The sequence below is a fragment of the Pomacea canaliculata genome, linkage group LG5 (genome assembly GCF_003073045.1).
Source record: "Pomacea canaliculata isolate SZHN2017 linkage group LG5, ASM307304v1, whole genome shotgun sequence".
NCBI classification, from domain to species: Eukaryota; Metazoa; Mollusca; class Gastropoda; order Architaenioglossa; family Ampullariidae; genus Pomacea; species Pomacea canaliculata.
In genome coordinates this window covers 2,297,828-2,316,163 of record NC_037594.1, presented here as the reverse complement: position 1 = coordinate 2,316,163, position 18,336 = coordinate 2,297,828, and the positions used below count along the sequence as shown (strand labels likewise).

General features: G+C 38.1%; 1 protein-coding gene across 1 annotated transcript; it reads left to right on the top strand.

Moving 5' to 3' along the window:
• The first annotated feature begins 3,173 nt into the window (after positions 1 to 3,173).
• On the top strand, positions 3,174 to 18,248 carry LOC112564039 (glycine N-acyltransferase-like). The gene is made up of 5 exons (XM_025238604.1): positions 3,174 to 3,998; positions 10,590 to 10,703; positions 13,017 to 13,131; positions 13,480 to 13,603; positions 14,103 to 18,248. Exons 1-5 carry the CDS (start codon positions 3,918 to 3,920, stop codon positions 14,740 to 14,742), a joined length of 1,074 nt encoding a protein of 357 aa, XP_025094389.1. The 5' UTR covers positions 3,174 to 3,917; the 3' UTR covers positions 14,743 to 18,248.
• Positions 18,249 to 18,336: the final 88 nt, after the last annotated feature.

Below are 18,336 nucleotides of genomic sequence, written 5' to 3'. Positions count from 1 at the left end.
ACTACGGATCGTATATATATATATTTAAATAGACCTTCTATAGACGGTATAGAAAATATAGGACTCGTGACCGGGTGTTTAGCCAGTAGTCAAAAAGTGACATGGGCAAAAAGCGTGACAAAGAAAACATGAAATTTCCTTTTCTCAACTGCAAAACAGTTTGACCTTGAAGATATACTCGGCTATACGAATGCCTGCAAAAATGCGTCTATTTAAATGGATGTTAAAACGGATTTTGCTTTGACTGCTATAATCATCTTAGCTAAGCTTATATCCAGAGCAAGTACGGCCAACGTTTGCGTATGCAATGACATCAGACTGCGTTAATCGTTTATTATTTTCCCAGCATATAACAGTATGTTTACAATTTGTGATTCGACTATCAATATGTACATTTCGTTTAGTAACGTAATATAGGCAGCAAACTTCAGCAAAAGGTGCACACAGATAGGATATACAATACTCCTTGTGTTGCCCTCCTCTTTCAGCCAGGCACGCCCCTTTTCTTTCTCACGCCCAATGGTTGGGAATTCTCTGCTCTTTTCGAACTGAGTCTACGTTCGAAGTCTTTATACCCGCCTCAAAACCCATTTCTTTGAGAAATATCTTGCATAATCACCAGAACTGTTCTGCTCCTTCCTCAGTTCTTTATCCATGAACTTATTTCATCGATTCGTTTGTAGTCTTTTCGTGCATCGCACTGAGCTCGAATCCCCACATAAATACCTGCAATAAAAATTATATTATTAATTAAATCGCTACTACTTCAAAGATGTTATTGGTCTGTACATAAAAGAACACCGCCCTTTTCATCTTTCATCACAAGCTATATACAAATTTAAGTATTGATTACTTATTGTTTGTTTTTTTAAATTTAATTTATTTAATGGGTCATTCCGTTCTTTACTGTCTTATTTATAACTTGTTGTGTAAAAAGCCCTTCGGCGCAGCTATATATTTAAAAAATACCTGCAGAAACGCAAAAAGGCATGCCGGAACTGGATTTGTCTACTTCAAACCATGTTTTGTTTCTCTTCAAAGGTCAAAGGCGTCTTTTCAAATGAACTCAAGTAATCGCATCCAGCATTTCAAGACGCGTTCAGACATTATACCATAATGTCTTCTATGATTTGAAGGATGCAAACCGACCTTCCGAGTATTTTGCTCTGATCAGAAGAGTAAAATTATACATGCTGCCAACTGTGGCGTGGCATTAAGGATGATTGATTTTGGGTCAAAACAAGGACGGACAGACAAGAGGAGGAGAACGAATTTTCTCTTCGTAAGAGGGACGCGATTCAATGGTGTTGGAAAGCCTGTTTTTCAACACCATTGTTCTGTCAACACATACACAATACACAGCTGTTGCCTAGTTGTCCGATGGAGGACTTTATATTACGCATCTGTTGTCCAGAGACGTACATTAGCTGGCTGATATGGGGAGCTTGTTCGAATGCTAGCTTAGGTAATCTCGCACATCTCTAGAAGATAGGTGCTGCGGTCCTACGAAAGTGTTTCTGTGCCCTCTATATAAAATATCCTGATGAGCGCTTACTTTTTTTTTTTTATTATTATGATTTGTTTGGTGCGACATTTCAGTGGCCTATTTTTGCATAGTTTAACATTACTGGCAAACTGAGGTATGCTATTAATTTTTCCTACAGCTGCAACGCAAATCCGCAATTCTTCAATGACTTAAATATCTTACGAAATCCACTCCGCATCCCCTTCCTCCCCATCACTCGATCGCGCGTGCGGCAGCGCGAGACAAACGACAACAGCGGGTGACGTAGCACCCAAACTGTCCAGTATAATTAGCAGGCAAAAGTCAGTGCTTGCACCTGTTTACCGAAAGGCTCCACCTTCTATGTAAACTATACAGTTCTGACCACACTGAGTACAAGTAAAGTACCAATTTACCGCAAGATGCTTTGGTCCTGCTGAAAAGCGGCTCACATCACTCAACCCCCTCTTTCCCCACCCCAGGGAGTTAGATGCTAGATTTTAGTAGACTAAGTAGGTAGATTTGAATAAATATAGTAGTTCACTAGTTGTATAGTGTAAATTATGTAAATAAATCTGTCTTTGAACTTATTTACCTGTGTGAGTCCGAACAAATGCTAGCGTGTCGTATGTATATATTCCATTGTCGTATGTATATAATATGTCCTTGTGTGAATAATGAGGTGTGCCTGTATCACTAGCGCGAGAGAGATTTGTGTTGTATGTGTAGTTGTGACACAGCAGCAGAAAGAAAACACATGATCCGTGGAAGACATTTTTGTCTGGGAAAGAAAAGCAGGGTCTTTTGTGGATTCCAAGGTCGGCTGAGTGCGGGTGTGTAGAGAATGGGGGGGGGGGGAGAGAAAAAAAAAAACACAATGTGAGGTAGGAATAAGACAACGCACCCGACGAACGAGAGCCGGAATTTTAGTGGAAAATTCTCCTTGGGAACTTACGCTCTCTTCCCTGGAACACCAAAGAGGAACGGACTGACTAAGCTAAGGGCCGCAGGTGTTGGCCTTAGCAATTAGGCACGCCGTCAGTCGGGCTACAATAATACATCATAAACAAATTCATATCGTTTTTACATCTCTAGTGTATATGTGCACAACATTGATTTTACAAGCACCTATTTCGACTCACCTTCACCGAAATATTGCTAGGACGGTGTAAAACACAGCTTTATTCATTCTACATAATCAGGTAGAAGTGCCCGGTGGCGCAACGGTTAGTGCCTGTCACCATGACAGTGAATGTTGGCTGTCATGGTTTCAGTTCTCGTCTCGGTCACGCGCTTTTCTTCTCTGCATCTGTTCACTGGGCTGTCTGCCTAGCCGTGATATCGCCGTAGTTACTGGCTCGGCGTAAAACACCAATCCCCTTTCTCTCGTGCAACTTTGTGCTTTCCAGCACCGCTACAGTTTGCGTGATGTCGTCTGCTTTGCCTAATTTAGTCCCCCCCCCCACCTAATTTAGTCCCCCACACCCCGAAAAAAATGATATAAAAATCTGCACGTGACATTATTATTGGAATCAGTAGAAGATGCTGTGTAAATGTTACTGTGTTCATTATGTTGAATGATGGATGACGACGGTAAAAGATGAGTTTTCCCCCTTTTTTTCTTTTTTTAAAAAAAAGAGAAGAAAACGACCTTCATTGACGTCATCAAGGGAAGGTCACGTGCCGGTAGGCCAACTGCTGCCCACGTGACGTGCCGGCTAACCTTCACCTAGACTGGATCACAAACACACAAAAAGTAGATCGCCAAGCGTGAGACGTGAATACTCCGTGGCTGTTTATTTCTTGCCATGTAAACAAAAGCAAGAGTATATGAGGAAAGAGAGTAACAAGAAGTAAAACGACACTGTGACTGGTGGATGAACGACAATCGACTTGCCCAGTCGCCCAGTGTCCATGACTAGTCGACTTGTCTTCTGCGTGTCGTCTGCTTCTATTTAAACTGAGTTCACTTCGTCAACCATAAGTGTTGTAAAGACCAGCTTCGATGTCATCACACGAGTGTTGCACGATCACGAGAATGCTCTTCCAGTGATCTGGGGTATCACAATTTAAGTGCGATTAGGTCTTCGGCAAATCAGTGATACTTCATAAAGCCTGCAGTCACGTAGCCGTGAAGTGTTTCAGTATCTGTTGGAATTTATATCGATCCTTCTATACGTCACGTAGTCAGAGTACATCGATATTCATCGTCAGATAAGTATAAATTATTTTTTATTTTCTCTTTCAAAACATTACAGACAGCCTAGAAGGAGGTATTGTAGAAACGCTTATTTCAAAGAAGATTTGACTATAATCAGAAGATTCACAGGCTGCACAGAAGGAAATGTCATTGTTTACTATCAACATTTAAAAAACAGTCTTGAACACAAGAGCACACATCTGAATAATCGAAATGATTTTCAAAGTGCTTACTTTGGACGAAGTTGTACAGTTGAAAGATGAGCTTCAGCATGATCTGCCAGGATCAGCAAAGGTAAGGGACAATTTACACCAGCTTAATGTCAGTTTCTCTATTAATCTTTCCATTATTCATTATATCATGGTTTGCCTATTGTTGTAGATGCTTTTATGCTTTGTTCTATGTGATTACATTTGCCTGCTCTGCTATATATAGTTCTAGAAGGAAGAACATCAAAACTCTGTTCATATATGGACAAATAAAATGCCCCATGTGCTTTTTTTAAATTCTAGTTTATATAGGAGAGCTACAATACATTGTTATGTTCTTAGAGACTTCATGGTATCACCCTAATATTGACAAGATCCTCTAACCCAGACACTAAATCTTATCTTTATTCCAATGCCTAATCTTAATTGTAGCACCATTTTCCAATTTTTAAAAAAAAACTATTTTGGCATCATGAGCCCTTTTTTAAGTTGTACTAGAATTTTTACCATGAAGGAAATAACCCTGTTTTCCATGAAGAGGTTCATAGAATTCTTCTCCTCAGCCCCACTTCCAAATAAGTACCTATTTTGACTCACCTTCACCGAAATATTGCTGGGACAGTGTAAAGCATTACCATGCTATAGGCAAAATCAGCCTTTTTTTAACCTTGCTTTCTTCCATATTCAGTTTGTCTTCCTATTTTTAAGACTTAACTGGCAGTCATAAACATATATCTATCTAACCCTTTCTTTCACTTTTTTTTGCCTGTTGATTAGCTGTCGATATTTGTGATTACAGTCTATTGACTAGTCTACCTTCTCATCTTTTTCTGCAGATTTATGATAGTTACCATCCTGTTTGTTTCCCAATCCCTCTTCTATGTTTGTCTTTTATTACTTGTCTGCATGGTTGTTTCTCCTTCCATCCTTTATATGATGTCCATGTTTCCTTGTCTCAAATGCTGAGAGAATGTTACTTAATGAGTGTGATCAAATGTTTAATATTGTTATTGTTTAATATTTAGTCTCCTTGTCTCAAACACTGATATCATGCTACTTAATGAGCACGATCACATGTTTATTATTATTATTGTTTAATATATATATATTACAATAAGCTTCAAATGCCCAGTGCACTTGTTTTGTGTGTCCTTTTACATTTTAAGCTAAACATTCTTAGTTGTGGCAATGTGAGAATCAGTAAATGATGATTGAGACAGGGTTGTGTGTTTGTGTATGTGTGTGCACATGCTCATGAATAAATGATAGACAATAGTAACAAAATGAAAAATCAGGTAGTGGTGTTTCTTTAAACCAGACTATGTTGTCATGCGACTATTGATAGATTTTTACTTGCATCCAATTTTATATTAAATAATACTCATAAATGTATTTTTATGTCAGTTGTTGTATCTTGGTTACATGGAAATATACAAAATAAGTCATTAGGATGTAGGAAGTTATGATTTGATAAAAGGGAGTTTCTCATCCCCAAGATATGTTGGACCACTAGAGTATATACCTTAAGTATATGGTAAAATTGACATTTGCTTGTTTCTTGTTTGCATGATTTTTCTTCCTTGTGCCCACTGTCACATAGAAGTGTATAGTTTCATCATACCTTGGCAAAATCTTACTGTGATAGTGAACATGAATATGAGTGTGTACCTATTTTAAAAAGGGGATAGAAGTTGATATCTCTGATGTAGCAGGGCCAACAAATATGTACATAAAATGTTTGGAATAATGCAGCTCCGGCAAGAATGGCATCCTAGATATTTCCTGGTAGTGCTCTGACACACACGCAGTATGTAATAGAAACGCAGTCTAGTTATTTGGGCAAGGACGATTTCATGAATGGAAGGAGTAGCGGGTTCTGCAAAGTCGTGTGGTATGTCTAGACAGCTCTGTTATTGTTCGCGAGTAGACAACGACAGATGTGAAACGGTAAACTCCAGTGAGAGTAATTCCATACATTTACAAATCAAACTCAGAATTATGCCAGTTCTTTTGTTTTTTTCACAGGCATGTCTATAATGAAGTGTTAACAGTCAAAAACAAAAAAGAAATACTTAATTACAGTAGTCACGCATCTTCCTATAACAAGCAATATCTGTAGGAGGTTTTTAGGGAGAGGAATATATAGGTTTTCGCGTACAGCAGAATATCACATCGTCGAGTCGATGTAGAAATAAAGATATTGGGATAGCATGAAGGGTCAGTTCTGGCATGCACAAAGAGTCACCAGTGCTTTGGTGTGTAGTGGATCGTAGAGACATTTGTTAAAATACATTAAGAAGATCGCGACCGTTTGACTGTTTGACCTAGTAATCTGGAGAAAGACAACATGTACGTAAATGACAGTAAACATCAGAAGAAAGGAAAGGCACTTTGTTCGGTTAAATAATTTAGAGCGTGGTATGGCCACGCATTTGTAGCCGTTGGAGATGGCATGTGTGTTTTAGAGGCCTACGTCAGCGCCAGAGGGTTGATGGCAGGAAATACACATGAGTGACAGACCCGACACACATCCGCCGCACGGGGATTTTATCCACATGTCAGGCCACTCTCATGTTGCCCTTGAACAGAGACTTAAAAAACCCCAAACGAGATAAGATATTGTCTTCGTTACATCTAATGTGTGCAGGTCACAACCACATATCTTGAAGTAGTTTTAGTATACTAAAATACGAGGAAAAAATACATGACATTGTCACACCATTCAACGCCTCCTTCAGTAAAGTGCAAGAAAAAAAATATCATACAAAAATTAATTCGGTGAACGACACATAAGTATATCATCTGATGTGAATAAAACCCAAGGTCTGTTCCGATTGTATATATACTGGTACTTTGGACTTAACATGCTAAGTCATTGTATTCATGTGCAGTGTGTACGATGCAGGGAAAAAAAAGGAAAAACAGTTATTAAACAAAATCAAAGTGATTCTTTTTTTCCATTATGATAGACATGTTTACTGTCTTAATGTAATTTGTTTACAAACTATAGATTAGCTCGTTGTAGACAGTGGTGATATGTTATATATACAAGAGAAAATATAGTATATTAATGATAAAGAGTGGAAAGTCTTAATTTATCGGTGGTCAGAAGTATACAGTGCTTGGAGTACATTATTTTGGTCCTATTCGTGATTGAACAGCTGCCAAAGATTTGTAAATGGAGACTAATGTTAGCATGACGGGAAGAGTATTCTGGTTAGGAAAGCCATCAAAACTTTCCCCCCTGCTACAGATTTGACAGAAGTGAGGCAGTCCTCTTTGAAAGGCATGATTTATGTTCCTTTCAGCAGTAAAGGATCTTTTACATTCATGTTTATCCAGCACTGGCAGTTTGCCTCCAGGAACTTGCCTACAGGGCTTAGATGACTGTGGCGTTTGTAGTTCAAAGAGTGCAAACTTTTTGAAGTAACACGTGAAATAGTCAAGTGACAATAACTGTTTTACTGATTACTCTCGAATTAGGCGTAGCATAAAATAGGGCAGCTGCCCTCTTTTGACGCCATTCACCTTGCCACTTACTGATCAGCTATCAGTCACTGGGCAGTGAAGTGGTGGCAAGATTCTAGGTCAGAGCAGCCTTGTCATTTCTCTAACTAGCAGACAAAGTATCTTCTTTTACTAGCTGTGTTTAAATACCTCTTCGGGGAAAATACTATCACTATTACTTCCCCTACCACTATTTAAAAAAAAAGTTCGATCTCAGTTCCCTTACCAACCCCAACACCCAGTTATGTATTTTTGACGTGGATCCCATATACATTGCAGCGGGTAATTAGTTTCAGCCTGTCTAGATGGAAATCCATGCAAACAGCAATGTTTTGCATTAGTTGGTATGATGTTTGTTGTTTGTCTCGCATACCACCCTGTTTATGTTTTATTATATTAGGGTTGGCCTATGAGAGGATCCCTATTTTCCTCCATGTTTCTGCAGAACCAGTCCCCCACTCCCTCTCCCAGCGGTTTTTCTCTCATCCGCTGTTGGCTCGAACTTCGAAATGTCAGGTAGATAAGCCAAGGTGACCGAGAAGTTGAATGGCGCGTCCCTAACCAAGTGTGTTCTGTCCTCTTTAAATGACTGAAAAGTTTGGTCAAATCAGACCACTACTGACGATTGTGGAGACAGTGACTAACCGATCATTCACTAAGCCATTCCTCACGGGTCAGCGTGTGAAGCCAACCATGATCTTTGTTTTTATTTTCCTAGTTTATCTTCCTTCTTAGAAGTCAATTTCGACTAATTCCGTTTAGTTTTCCTACATCCTTTTCTTGAAAATGGTTGCCATTGTTTTTGATTATTCGAATGCGCTCTTTCCCACCCCGTCTGTTCACAAATGTGCAAGTGTGTTGCGTGCACAGGTCGTACACAGCACATGATTATAATTATCTTTTTCCTTTCTATTGGCGTTGCCATCTTCGTAAAGGTGATAGTACATATTACACATATTTTTGTGCATATCGTTTTGTTGGTTATTGAGTATGACAGACTTTTCACATAGAAAGCAACAGTAAGATATTCGATATAATTCTTTTTGTGGTTAGATTTTGTTAATGTTTGAAGGGTTTTTTTTTAAAAAAAAAAAAGCCTTTAACCAATTATAAAACAACACACAGCCTGTTCTCTGAGCACGACATAAAAGTATAAGTAATCCAAAGACTGGCTAATAACTGAAGACTGTGAAGACGACCGTGGACGACTTTTTTTTATTATTATTCCTGCTCTCAGGTAAACATTAGACCAAGAAACCAATATTTTTTTTTTTGGAAAGGAGAATACTTAAACTTTGCAATAAAAGCAATGAAAATCGCCTTTCCCGTGCTCCCACCGATCGTGGCTCATCGTATTCTAAGGGATAGCACGGACCAGTCAACTAGTGCATCTCGACCCGCTTTCAGAGATTTGTGACTTGAAATGTATTCATAACCCACTAACCCGCGACCCCTTAGTAGGTCGGTGGAGCTTTAGCTAACCTCGAACGCCGCGTCGAGGAAATCAATGGCATAGAGAAGCGAACCTCGAAACGACTTCAGTGCTGCCAGCTGAAGTTGAAAAATGGCAGCAGAACTTTCAGATGCCATGAATTGGCGAGCAGTCCGTTTAGATGGCAATAATTACATTCTTCACCTGATCAAGATTCAAGTTGTCAGCTATCAAAAATATTTTCTTGGTACACGAAATTTTTCGGACGAAAGCATTCATTTGTCTTGGGGGAGAAAGAGGGCACTTGTTGAGCAACAGTTGGCTATGTCGCAAGTAGCTGGTAACAAACAGTACGTGAGCATCGAATAGACTGGTATTATTAGCTGGTCAGTAGAATGAGAATACTTGTTCCGTCAACGTTGTATCATTGTTGATGTTAATTTTATGCAAAGTTTAGAGAATGGGCAAGGGTCAAGAAAAGTCATTAACAGGTGGATTAAAGAGTGACCGTACGACGAGAGAGCTACTCGAGATCTTGTTCTTTATAATTAATATGGGCTAAAAATAAACAAAATGTAAAAGAAGCGACGATGGAAAGGCTTTCCCGACTTTCACCCCAAAACAAGTCAATCAGGTGCATTTTTGCACTAGCGACACTTCTTGATATAACCTTGCTGTGTATTAGAAAGAAAAAAAAATAAAAACGAAATAAAATGCTTTGTTTCTATGATATCTCAAACTTTTATTTAACAGTAATAACTGTGCTCATTTGCGTACCTTTTTTCCAAGCAAAGGATAGTTTCGCGATAGACAACACGCACACACAAAACGCGTGCGAAAACAGACTATTTATGGCTTGAAAACAATGTGACAGGCATCACTGTATGGATCTTAGGGGAGTGACGTGAGGACTGCTGCGTTGTCGTGCATCAGAGGATGGAAATAAAGGCAAATACCCGACAGTTACGCTGAAAAGTATACTTGAAAAGAGTATCATTCATTTCTTTCAGGCATATGTCTTTGTGCGTTTGTGCACACAACGCATTTAGGAGAATGCACATATGCGCAAATAGAGAGAAAGCAGGTGTGAGAATGTAGTAACGATTAAGTTAAAAATAGCTTGCCCCATTTCCTCACATGACCCTAGTCAACCGTTTGTTTACATGTACAATTTTCAGGCAAGTAAGCATTTGGAGCGGATTATTGTGTTCTTACCTTTTGAACCACTTTAAACATGCCTAATAAGTGTCTTATATTGAGCACAGGAAAAAAAAAAGTACCAAACGGCAGTCTTCATCTTTTACTTCAAAAGAAGAGAAAGGAATAATCAAATGCACGGAGACGCTTTATATAGAAGCTTTGCTTTGACAATAATATCTGATATTTGTTAGGAATACTTTTGAACTGACTGAACTTTAAATGTTATCACGACATTCATGGTGATTTCAGCTTGGAACAAAAGACATTTGATTGCAATCACGAGATGATCACAAAGAAATGTTAATCTGTTATAACCGATTTTAGGTAGCAGTAGCTAGGTAGTCTGTACTTTATGGGTGCAAGAGAAGAGAGAGACGAGCACATGAAACAAGATTTAATGTAGTGTACGTAAACAGGTGCGATTTTGTTAATAAGTGCTCCTGATTCTCACCTGTCGTTCTGTATCTCACTACATCATTGTAACTATCACCCTCAGGAAATCGCACTTTCACAGTAGCGTCGTTGTTGTGTTTGCAGATGTTCTACATCCTGTGTAGTTTCCTCAGTGGGTTGCTGAAAGGATTTGAAGTCATCGTTGACCAGTGGCCAGAGTGGACTTGTATTTTGTTGAGGCCAGAATCCGATGAAGCGGTGAGTTTGCTTTTTGTTTGTTTGTAGGGTGCCTTTTGCAGAGGTAAGCAAATCTTGAGTTGTGGCAGAAAAGCCAACTTGCGAAAATGTGTCTGTTCTCATGTTGATCTCAGAAAACAACTTTATTTAAATACCATTTTTCCTGAAATGACTGATTTTTGAAGAGGTTGGGCCTCGTTTTGTTTCTGGAATGGCCCATGTGTATGTAAACAAATGATGATGTAAATCAAACCCAAGTATACGCATACACCAGTTGCCCCAGTTTCCAGACTAGTTTCACCTTGCCACCAACCGGAGCTAGGTGGTTGGGAGCTGCTGACGTCAATCGGGTGCTGGAATTACCTGTAGGTTTACAAACAGAAGAGAGGGCACACCAATGGGGAGGTGAAGGGCTGGAGGGAGTACGGGGAGGTAACCTTAGCTATATGGGTCAGACGTGAATGCGTTGCTCACTAACACGTCGTTGTTGACGGAGTAGTGCCATTTCAGGTTTGCGAACAAATATGATTCCGGCTTGTGATATTGATCTATCCTGCCAATTCTTACAGCACTAATATGACGCCAAGCAGACAACATAGTGCAATTAGCATATAAGGTTTTTATATAATGAAGGTGGTGTATATATATTATAGTGGTTCTGTGCAACCGCGCGACCTGCCATGACTCCAGTGTCGTCTGCTTTATGTCAATCAAGCAGAACTGCGTGTGTTGCCCAACAGTGTCGTTTTACCACTAGCATCATTCTTGAATCGCGAGTTCCTAGTGTAAAAAAGAACGACCTGGAAGACGAGCGAATCATGAACCACGATAGGAGTTGTTGAATGGCACACCAAGAAAAGTCTTGTTGAAGCTGCGATCGAAAGCAGCAACGCGGAAGACGGTTGACATGTTACTGTAATCATGAAGCCTAAGTGAATTGCTAGTGGGCCGCCATATCTTGACGACAGATCGAGTAGCAGTTGTGAACTAAAATCATAATCAAAGAGGCACGGCCATTTCGCAAATAGCTGTACTCAAACGACACTCTCTAGAATATTCTCAGAACATGCATTTCTCTCTCTTTCGCGCCACACTATTTGTCTTACACACCCAGATTTATTTATTTATTTTTTTGTGTGTAGTCATCCGGCAAACACTCATATGATCTGGTGGAATGTGAAAACCGGTGCTGCTTTCACATATCGCATTTTGTCAATATCCGTGCACTTTGTCATGCCACTTTAAGCTTAATAATAGATGATGGATCATGCTGACAGTTTTAACCTGCTCAGTGGCAGCATGTCCCAGGCAATAGGGAACTTCGAAATTTGCAGTATTATGCATATGATTTATGATTCTTTTTAAGTGGTGCTGCTTAATTTGTTTAAAACTATCCAAAGGCAGTCACATGGCTTAGAGGGTGTTGGGAGAAAGGATGAAGAAGTGCTAATTTATATTCTTTTTTCCAACACTTGCCTGGCATAGTGGACTGGTGTTGTCCTTTTAAACCATACCACCTTTAGATCTTAGTTCTTGGGTATGTTAGTATAGTAAACTGTTGCTTTACTGCCATGTTTAAGATTTTACTCCTCTAAGCTGGGTGTGGTGGCAGGGGATAGCTGTCAGTAGAGAGAGAAAGCCATAGATTGTTGATCTGCATGTTATCACACACACTGCAGCGTCCTGCACAGGTTTTAAATAGCTTTGGGAAGGAAAATTGCTTGTTACACACAAAAATACACTTTTGCTGATGCAAATCCATCACTTCTTGGGTCTCTAAAACTACTGTCTGCCACACTGCAGTAAACCTTGCTGTAAAAATTTTCTTATTTCTTGGGAGAAAATGTTTTACAATAGTGTAGCAAAGTTAAAGCACAATGCATTTGCCTAGATTTTCTTTGGCACAAAATATTACACATTTCATCAAAATCATGGCGTCAGGAGACGAATTATTGTTGGGGGTGGGTGGTGTGGTGGAGGTCCAAATAGTGACTGAACTCTGCTCACTGAATATAAAGAATGCCAGAAAAAGTATTTATAATGGGTGACTCTTGGAATTTTTAATGTAATATGCTTTAATAATATTTTTTTGGCTTGAGGAAAGTTATTTTGCATATTAGTAAGGAAAAATGAAATTTACTACAATATTCTGGTTATTAATCTATTTTCTCTTTTAAAGGCCAGTTAATAAGGCCCTTTAAAGGCTGTATAGTACAGGAAATCCCCATTTTATTCCCCACATTACTACAACCACTTGAGGAAAACCCTTATATTCTTTCAGAACTATTCAACTCCCCTCTTGTGAATGTTTATTGTTATGTGTGATTGTTGCAGGTGCCATCCTATTTCCGGCACTACTATATTTGCCACACTCGCAGTGTAAAAGCGTTTAGATTCTTTATACAACGGCCATGTGTAGTGAACTGGACAAAGCCAACCGTCTTTACAGGTATGTTGCTTCAAGCTTGGTGACAGATTTGTTGAGTGGGGAAAGGCATTATAAAGAGCTGTATTTCTGTGTCTTAAATGTTGTATTTGGTGAGAGTGATGTCCCTTCCCCTAACTGGCTAGAGGGTGACACTTTTCATATTTGCCCATTTATCTGCATGAAGTTTTGTGTAATCTTCATCACTACATCATATTTGCTACACACCTGGATGGATTTCATTGTGTGTGCATGTATATGTGTGTGACTGCATTGCATTTGTGAAATTTCAGAGAACACTACCCATTTTGATTCTCAGCGCTCTTTTATCTTACAAGAAAACTATGTCCCATATTGAACTGCTTGTTATAGGTGTGCCTTATGATACAGTGCCTACACTGCAGGAACAGTCTCGTAAACATGGGGGACAAATGTCATCTTTAGAAAACAGGTTCATGTATGCATGGACAAAGAAAGAACTTCCAGAACAACCGCCGTGAGTTAAAAGAAACAGCAACAACAACTTTTAGCATGGGAAATAATCAGATACTTTCTTTAATTTTACCATTGTTGGGTTAAGTAATTGCATATGGAAAAAGTATTGTATCTCACTAATTTATCCTCAAGGCTTCTGCATTTGCACTTTACATGGATCCACTCTTGCAATCTTCCAGATTTTGAAAGATTTCTTAACTAATTTAAACTTAAAAAACTTCATTCAACTAGAAAGTTCCACCAAAACCTGTGTGCTGAATTGTTTCTTTAAAATGAGGCTTATACTGCTTGAGAAATTATGAAGTTGCAGATTTTCTTATGTACTCATTTGACCTTGTAATTCTTTTATCATAATTTCAGGAACAGTTTCGCCAAAAAGAGAAAGATGGATATAAATGCAAGCAATTGGGAAATTTGTTCTGTAAAGTTCTTTTGTGACCTAATGTTTTTGTTGTTAAGGATATTTGTTTTATTTCATAACTTATGTTTATTTTCTCCAGGCTGCCTGAAGGCTTAACACTCACAACACTTGAGCCAAAACATGCAGCAGCCTTGTGTGAAAGATGGAAGAATTATAGGCCTGACCCTGCTCTGGACCTTTACATGCAAGTGATCACACAACGCTTTGATTCCAGTGCCATAGTTAATGAGGATGGAGATCTAGTGGCCTACATTGGCATGCAGTTCAACGGGGCAATGGCAATGCTGCATGTAGACCCTCAATACAGAGGACGCAATCTTGGCCAGATTGTTCTAGCTGACCTCACCAGAAAGCTCCTTGCCAAAGGCAAGACAGCATATGGTCTAATCCCAACCAAAGACACTAGCTTCATTGCTACCAGCAGCCAGAAGTTAGGATTTACCTGGGTACCACAAGGTAGCATGTCTTGGGTGCGCTTTGTGCCCAAATCTGCATTTAAGCCTATGCCCAATTACTCCATGACTGTGGCTTCAAAGGCTGGTGCGGAAGTTAACAAAATTGATTCTGATGGGCCACAGCAGCAGAAATCTTCAGATGAACAAATGGTTCAGGAGCAGTTGCACCTTACCGCACTTCCTCTCTCCTGTAATGAATGTTCTGATATAAGCTCAGAGATTCCCACGATTTCTTGTTCACATATGAAAGTGGGAATCTGTTAATGATAGAACAGGTAGTTTGTCAGAAGATTAAAACTTGAGTATGCAGGAATACAGATGTGAAACATTGCACAATGACTTTTTTTTTGTTTTTTGTTTTTATTTTTTTGTTTGTTAAACCTAGGCAATGAGTTCTGGTTGATATCTTAGTTATGGCTTTTAATTTATTCCAATCTCCTGCTAAGTATACCCAATAGGACATAGGTCTGCAATACCCAAATCACAGTCAGCTGGATTAAATAGTTTGTATACAATACTATTAAGCCAAGTGATATGTGCTATTATTATTAGAATCTTAAAAAGCCATTGTAAATTACACCAAAGCATGACATAAGGACAGTTTTATGGACAGAGTTTTTTCTGTGATTATAAGACTACAAAAATAAGTTTTTGTAGCTTATGGCAAGCAAAAAAACTTTGCCATAGAGCAAGATTATGAAGCTGAATATATGTGTAATGAATGAGCAAGCCTTTTGGTCTTGCACCCTCTATGTTGCTATTATTTAACTGAAGCAATGACCACTGTTTTGACAGGCCTCTAGTTCTTTTGTCACCTTCACACCAAAACAAGCATATATTAGGTGTAGTAAGAATTCACTTAAAATAAACTAGTGTTGTCCCTATGGTGTCAGCTGCATGTTCTGTAGAAGTTCTGTTTTTCGTGACTGAACATTGAAGTTATTGGAATTCAACAATTTTGTTGAATGGTTTTATTCTAACATGATAATAATTAAGTTTGTAAAATCCATTTCCCTTTTTGGATACAGGCTAAATGCACTTCACCTGAAAGACAATGAATGAAGCAACAGTCAACCATACAATAAACATAGGCATCAGCAAACAAATAACACCATAACCAAACCAACGGGAAAAAAATACATAGATGAAGAATTGAAGAGTGGGTAGAACTGTACTTTTGATTATGCAAGATATTTCCTAAAGAGATCGGTTTTGAGGCTTCAAATATAGATACAGTTTGAAAAGAATTCCAGACAGCGGGACCAGAAAAGGAAAAGGAGTGTCTGGTGAATTTCTCTCGCTGATGGCACAGAGAGGAGAGCAACACAAGCAGACTGAAGAATGAGATGTGGTAAGGTGTGAGTAGCTCATAGGTATGCTTGGGTAAGGTCTTGAGGCCATTAGGTAAGCTGTTAATTGTTTGTAGACAGACATCAGAAGACTGTTAATTGGCATCTTGGATGTACATACAGGTATATTTTAGCATTTTCTTTAATTACAAGTTACAAGCTAACCCCAACTCTTGCTTCACACCTGACATTTATTGCCATAGACCATAGTCACAAATTAAAGGCTAACTTGAATTTATAACTATTTTGAAATAGGTAAATCTCTTTTCTTTTGTCATTAAAAGTCAGTGCAAGTGTGCCTTTTGTGACCACTGCACAGCTCCCTAATCACCAAATTTGGCTTCAAATTAATGACAAATTCATATTGACCTAGCAACATTTTTTTTTTTTCAATCTAAATTTCATGTTTGATTCAGGTCGGCCTTTAAATTTGCTGATTCATCACTGTACATATAGTGCAAGACAATGAGATGATACAGATTTCCTGCAATAAATGAATGGTAAACCAAAATATAATTGTATTTTTTGTAGATTATATGCAACAAACAGTTGAAACTTTGCTTCAAATGTCAATACTGTATTATTTTTGCACTTTTAAATGCTTAAGATAATCTTCTAACCTATATTTGCTGTAAATGCTTTAGAATATTTTTGAATAAGCCATGCAAGTCTTGGGAAATACAAACCTTGTTTATGAGACCAGTAAAGCATATATAAAAGTGTACAGAATAAGTTTTTTTCCAAATACAAACAAGTTTATTACATGATTATATTTAGCAAGGCCTGAGCAAATAATCCTATTTTATTTGCAATAGAAACTATTGGATATGGATGCTCATCTAGTCATGAAAAGAAGTCAAAACTGTGACATTCAGTACTAAAGGCTGTAGCCTAAAACAACAAAGGCAAATCTCCAGATGTTTAATTAAAACTAAACAAAACAAAAATCATGCTGTTATCCCTTTAGTGGTGTTTCACCTCCTCTGCATCAACTCCAACTATTGAAATTTTATTTTTATTTTGTTTCACCATGATGGATAAATTTGTTACATAAAATTGTTATCGTGGGTCGTGCTTTGGGCTGATTTAAGTAAAATTCTGAGCCATACTTGTGTCAAGAAGGCTAATGAGCAAGTATATGTGCTTTATAACTTTTTATCCTTAATGGCACCATGAAAAATGTTTGATAAGAAATGAAGTGAGATTGAGGTACTTATGATGAGATCATTTCCATCCCATGTTTGTTCTGTTGTTTGTTTTGTCTAATTAGCAGTTTTTTTGAGTCTTATTGAGGGTGTCAGCACAAATTTATTCTCTTATTGCCTGTTGTGGAGACTTATCATTCCTTAAGTTAGAACTGTGGCAGAAATGTGTGTTTCAGTCCTGTTTACCTGTTTGCACATTTATTGGAATAGATTGGTACCTATGTACTTTGGGTAAAACATGGACCATATCATGTTACACAAAGAACAACTTTATTTATTTCTTTTAGTGTGTTTGAAGCTGAAACATTATTTATTTCCATTAAAAGGAATACTTTTTCTCTCTGTAGTGTAACTGTTTACCAGCATATGTGTGAGCTATATCCTTGACTTATGTGGACGAACACCAACGACATCTTTCCCTGAATCTGTTTTTAGGCTATTCAAGACTGTGGTTCAGTTAGCATCATTCAGGATTCTGTATTATGGTGTGTTGCTTTCAGTTTTGAATTTCTTTGCTATGTTGTCATGTTTCTTTTGCAGCTTCAGTTTGCTTGCAAAGTAAATTTCTTTGCTGAACGCAATTCAGAAATCAGTGCTCATGACTTTTGTAACTTCTTGGTGTACAAACTCAAGGGTGCTTTTTGCCTTTGGATATGGAAACTTCCAGCTATCAGGTGGATGTTGAGCATTTACTGTTTGCATAAGGTACAACATATAAAAAAGGAATTTGACAAGTACATCTTCCCACTTCTCCATAATATTCTTTTTACTTGCATGTAAAGTGTTTGGGTTCTTAAGGATACACCCTTAACATTAGTAACAGTTTATTATTATCCTAGATAATAATCCTGATCAGTTCACCTCTTGATTTATATCTGCTGGTTGTATTGGTTACTAGTCCCTCCTTGATGTTATCTGGTGTCATGGTTGCATGAAACTAGAGAGTTTCTCAAATCATTGTGAATTTTAAAAATTCATCACCTTTCTGGCAAAACGTGATGTCTTTCAACCACATTATAAAATTGTATCTTGAGACATTGTTGTAAAGGTATTTTCATTGTTTAAAGCATTTGTACATGTTGCAGATACTATGTAATTTCTGCCATTTCAGCAAGAGCTCAATCTAATGGGGAAAAATCTTTTAGTAATTTTTCTGTGGATTTAATTAATTTGTGGCACTTTACAAATAAACATAGATGGCAGGATATGACTATCACCATTCTTTGAATTTTTCTTCATGTAAGCAGTGATTTTGTGTTTTGATGCCAATGGGATTGTCGCTACATAGTTAAAAGCATGTACAT

Bases quoted from the DNA above. Each gene is read 5' to 3' on its own strand.
- LOC112564039 (XM_025238604.1), top strand. From the start codon at position 3,918: ATGATTTTCAAAGTGCTTACTTTGGACGAAGTTGTACAGTTGAAAGAT. The intron at 3,999-10,589 runs GTAAGGGACAAT...TTGTGTTTGCAG, and splicing joins ATCTGCCAGGATCAGCAAAG to ATGTTCTACATCCTGTGTAG. The intron at 13,132-13,479 runs GTATGTTGCTTC...TGCTTGTTATAG, and splicing joins AAAGCCAACCGTCTTTACAG to GTGTGCCTTATGATACAGTG.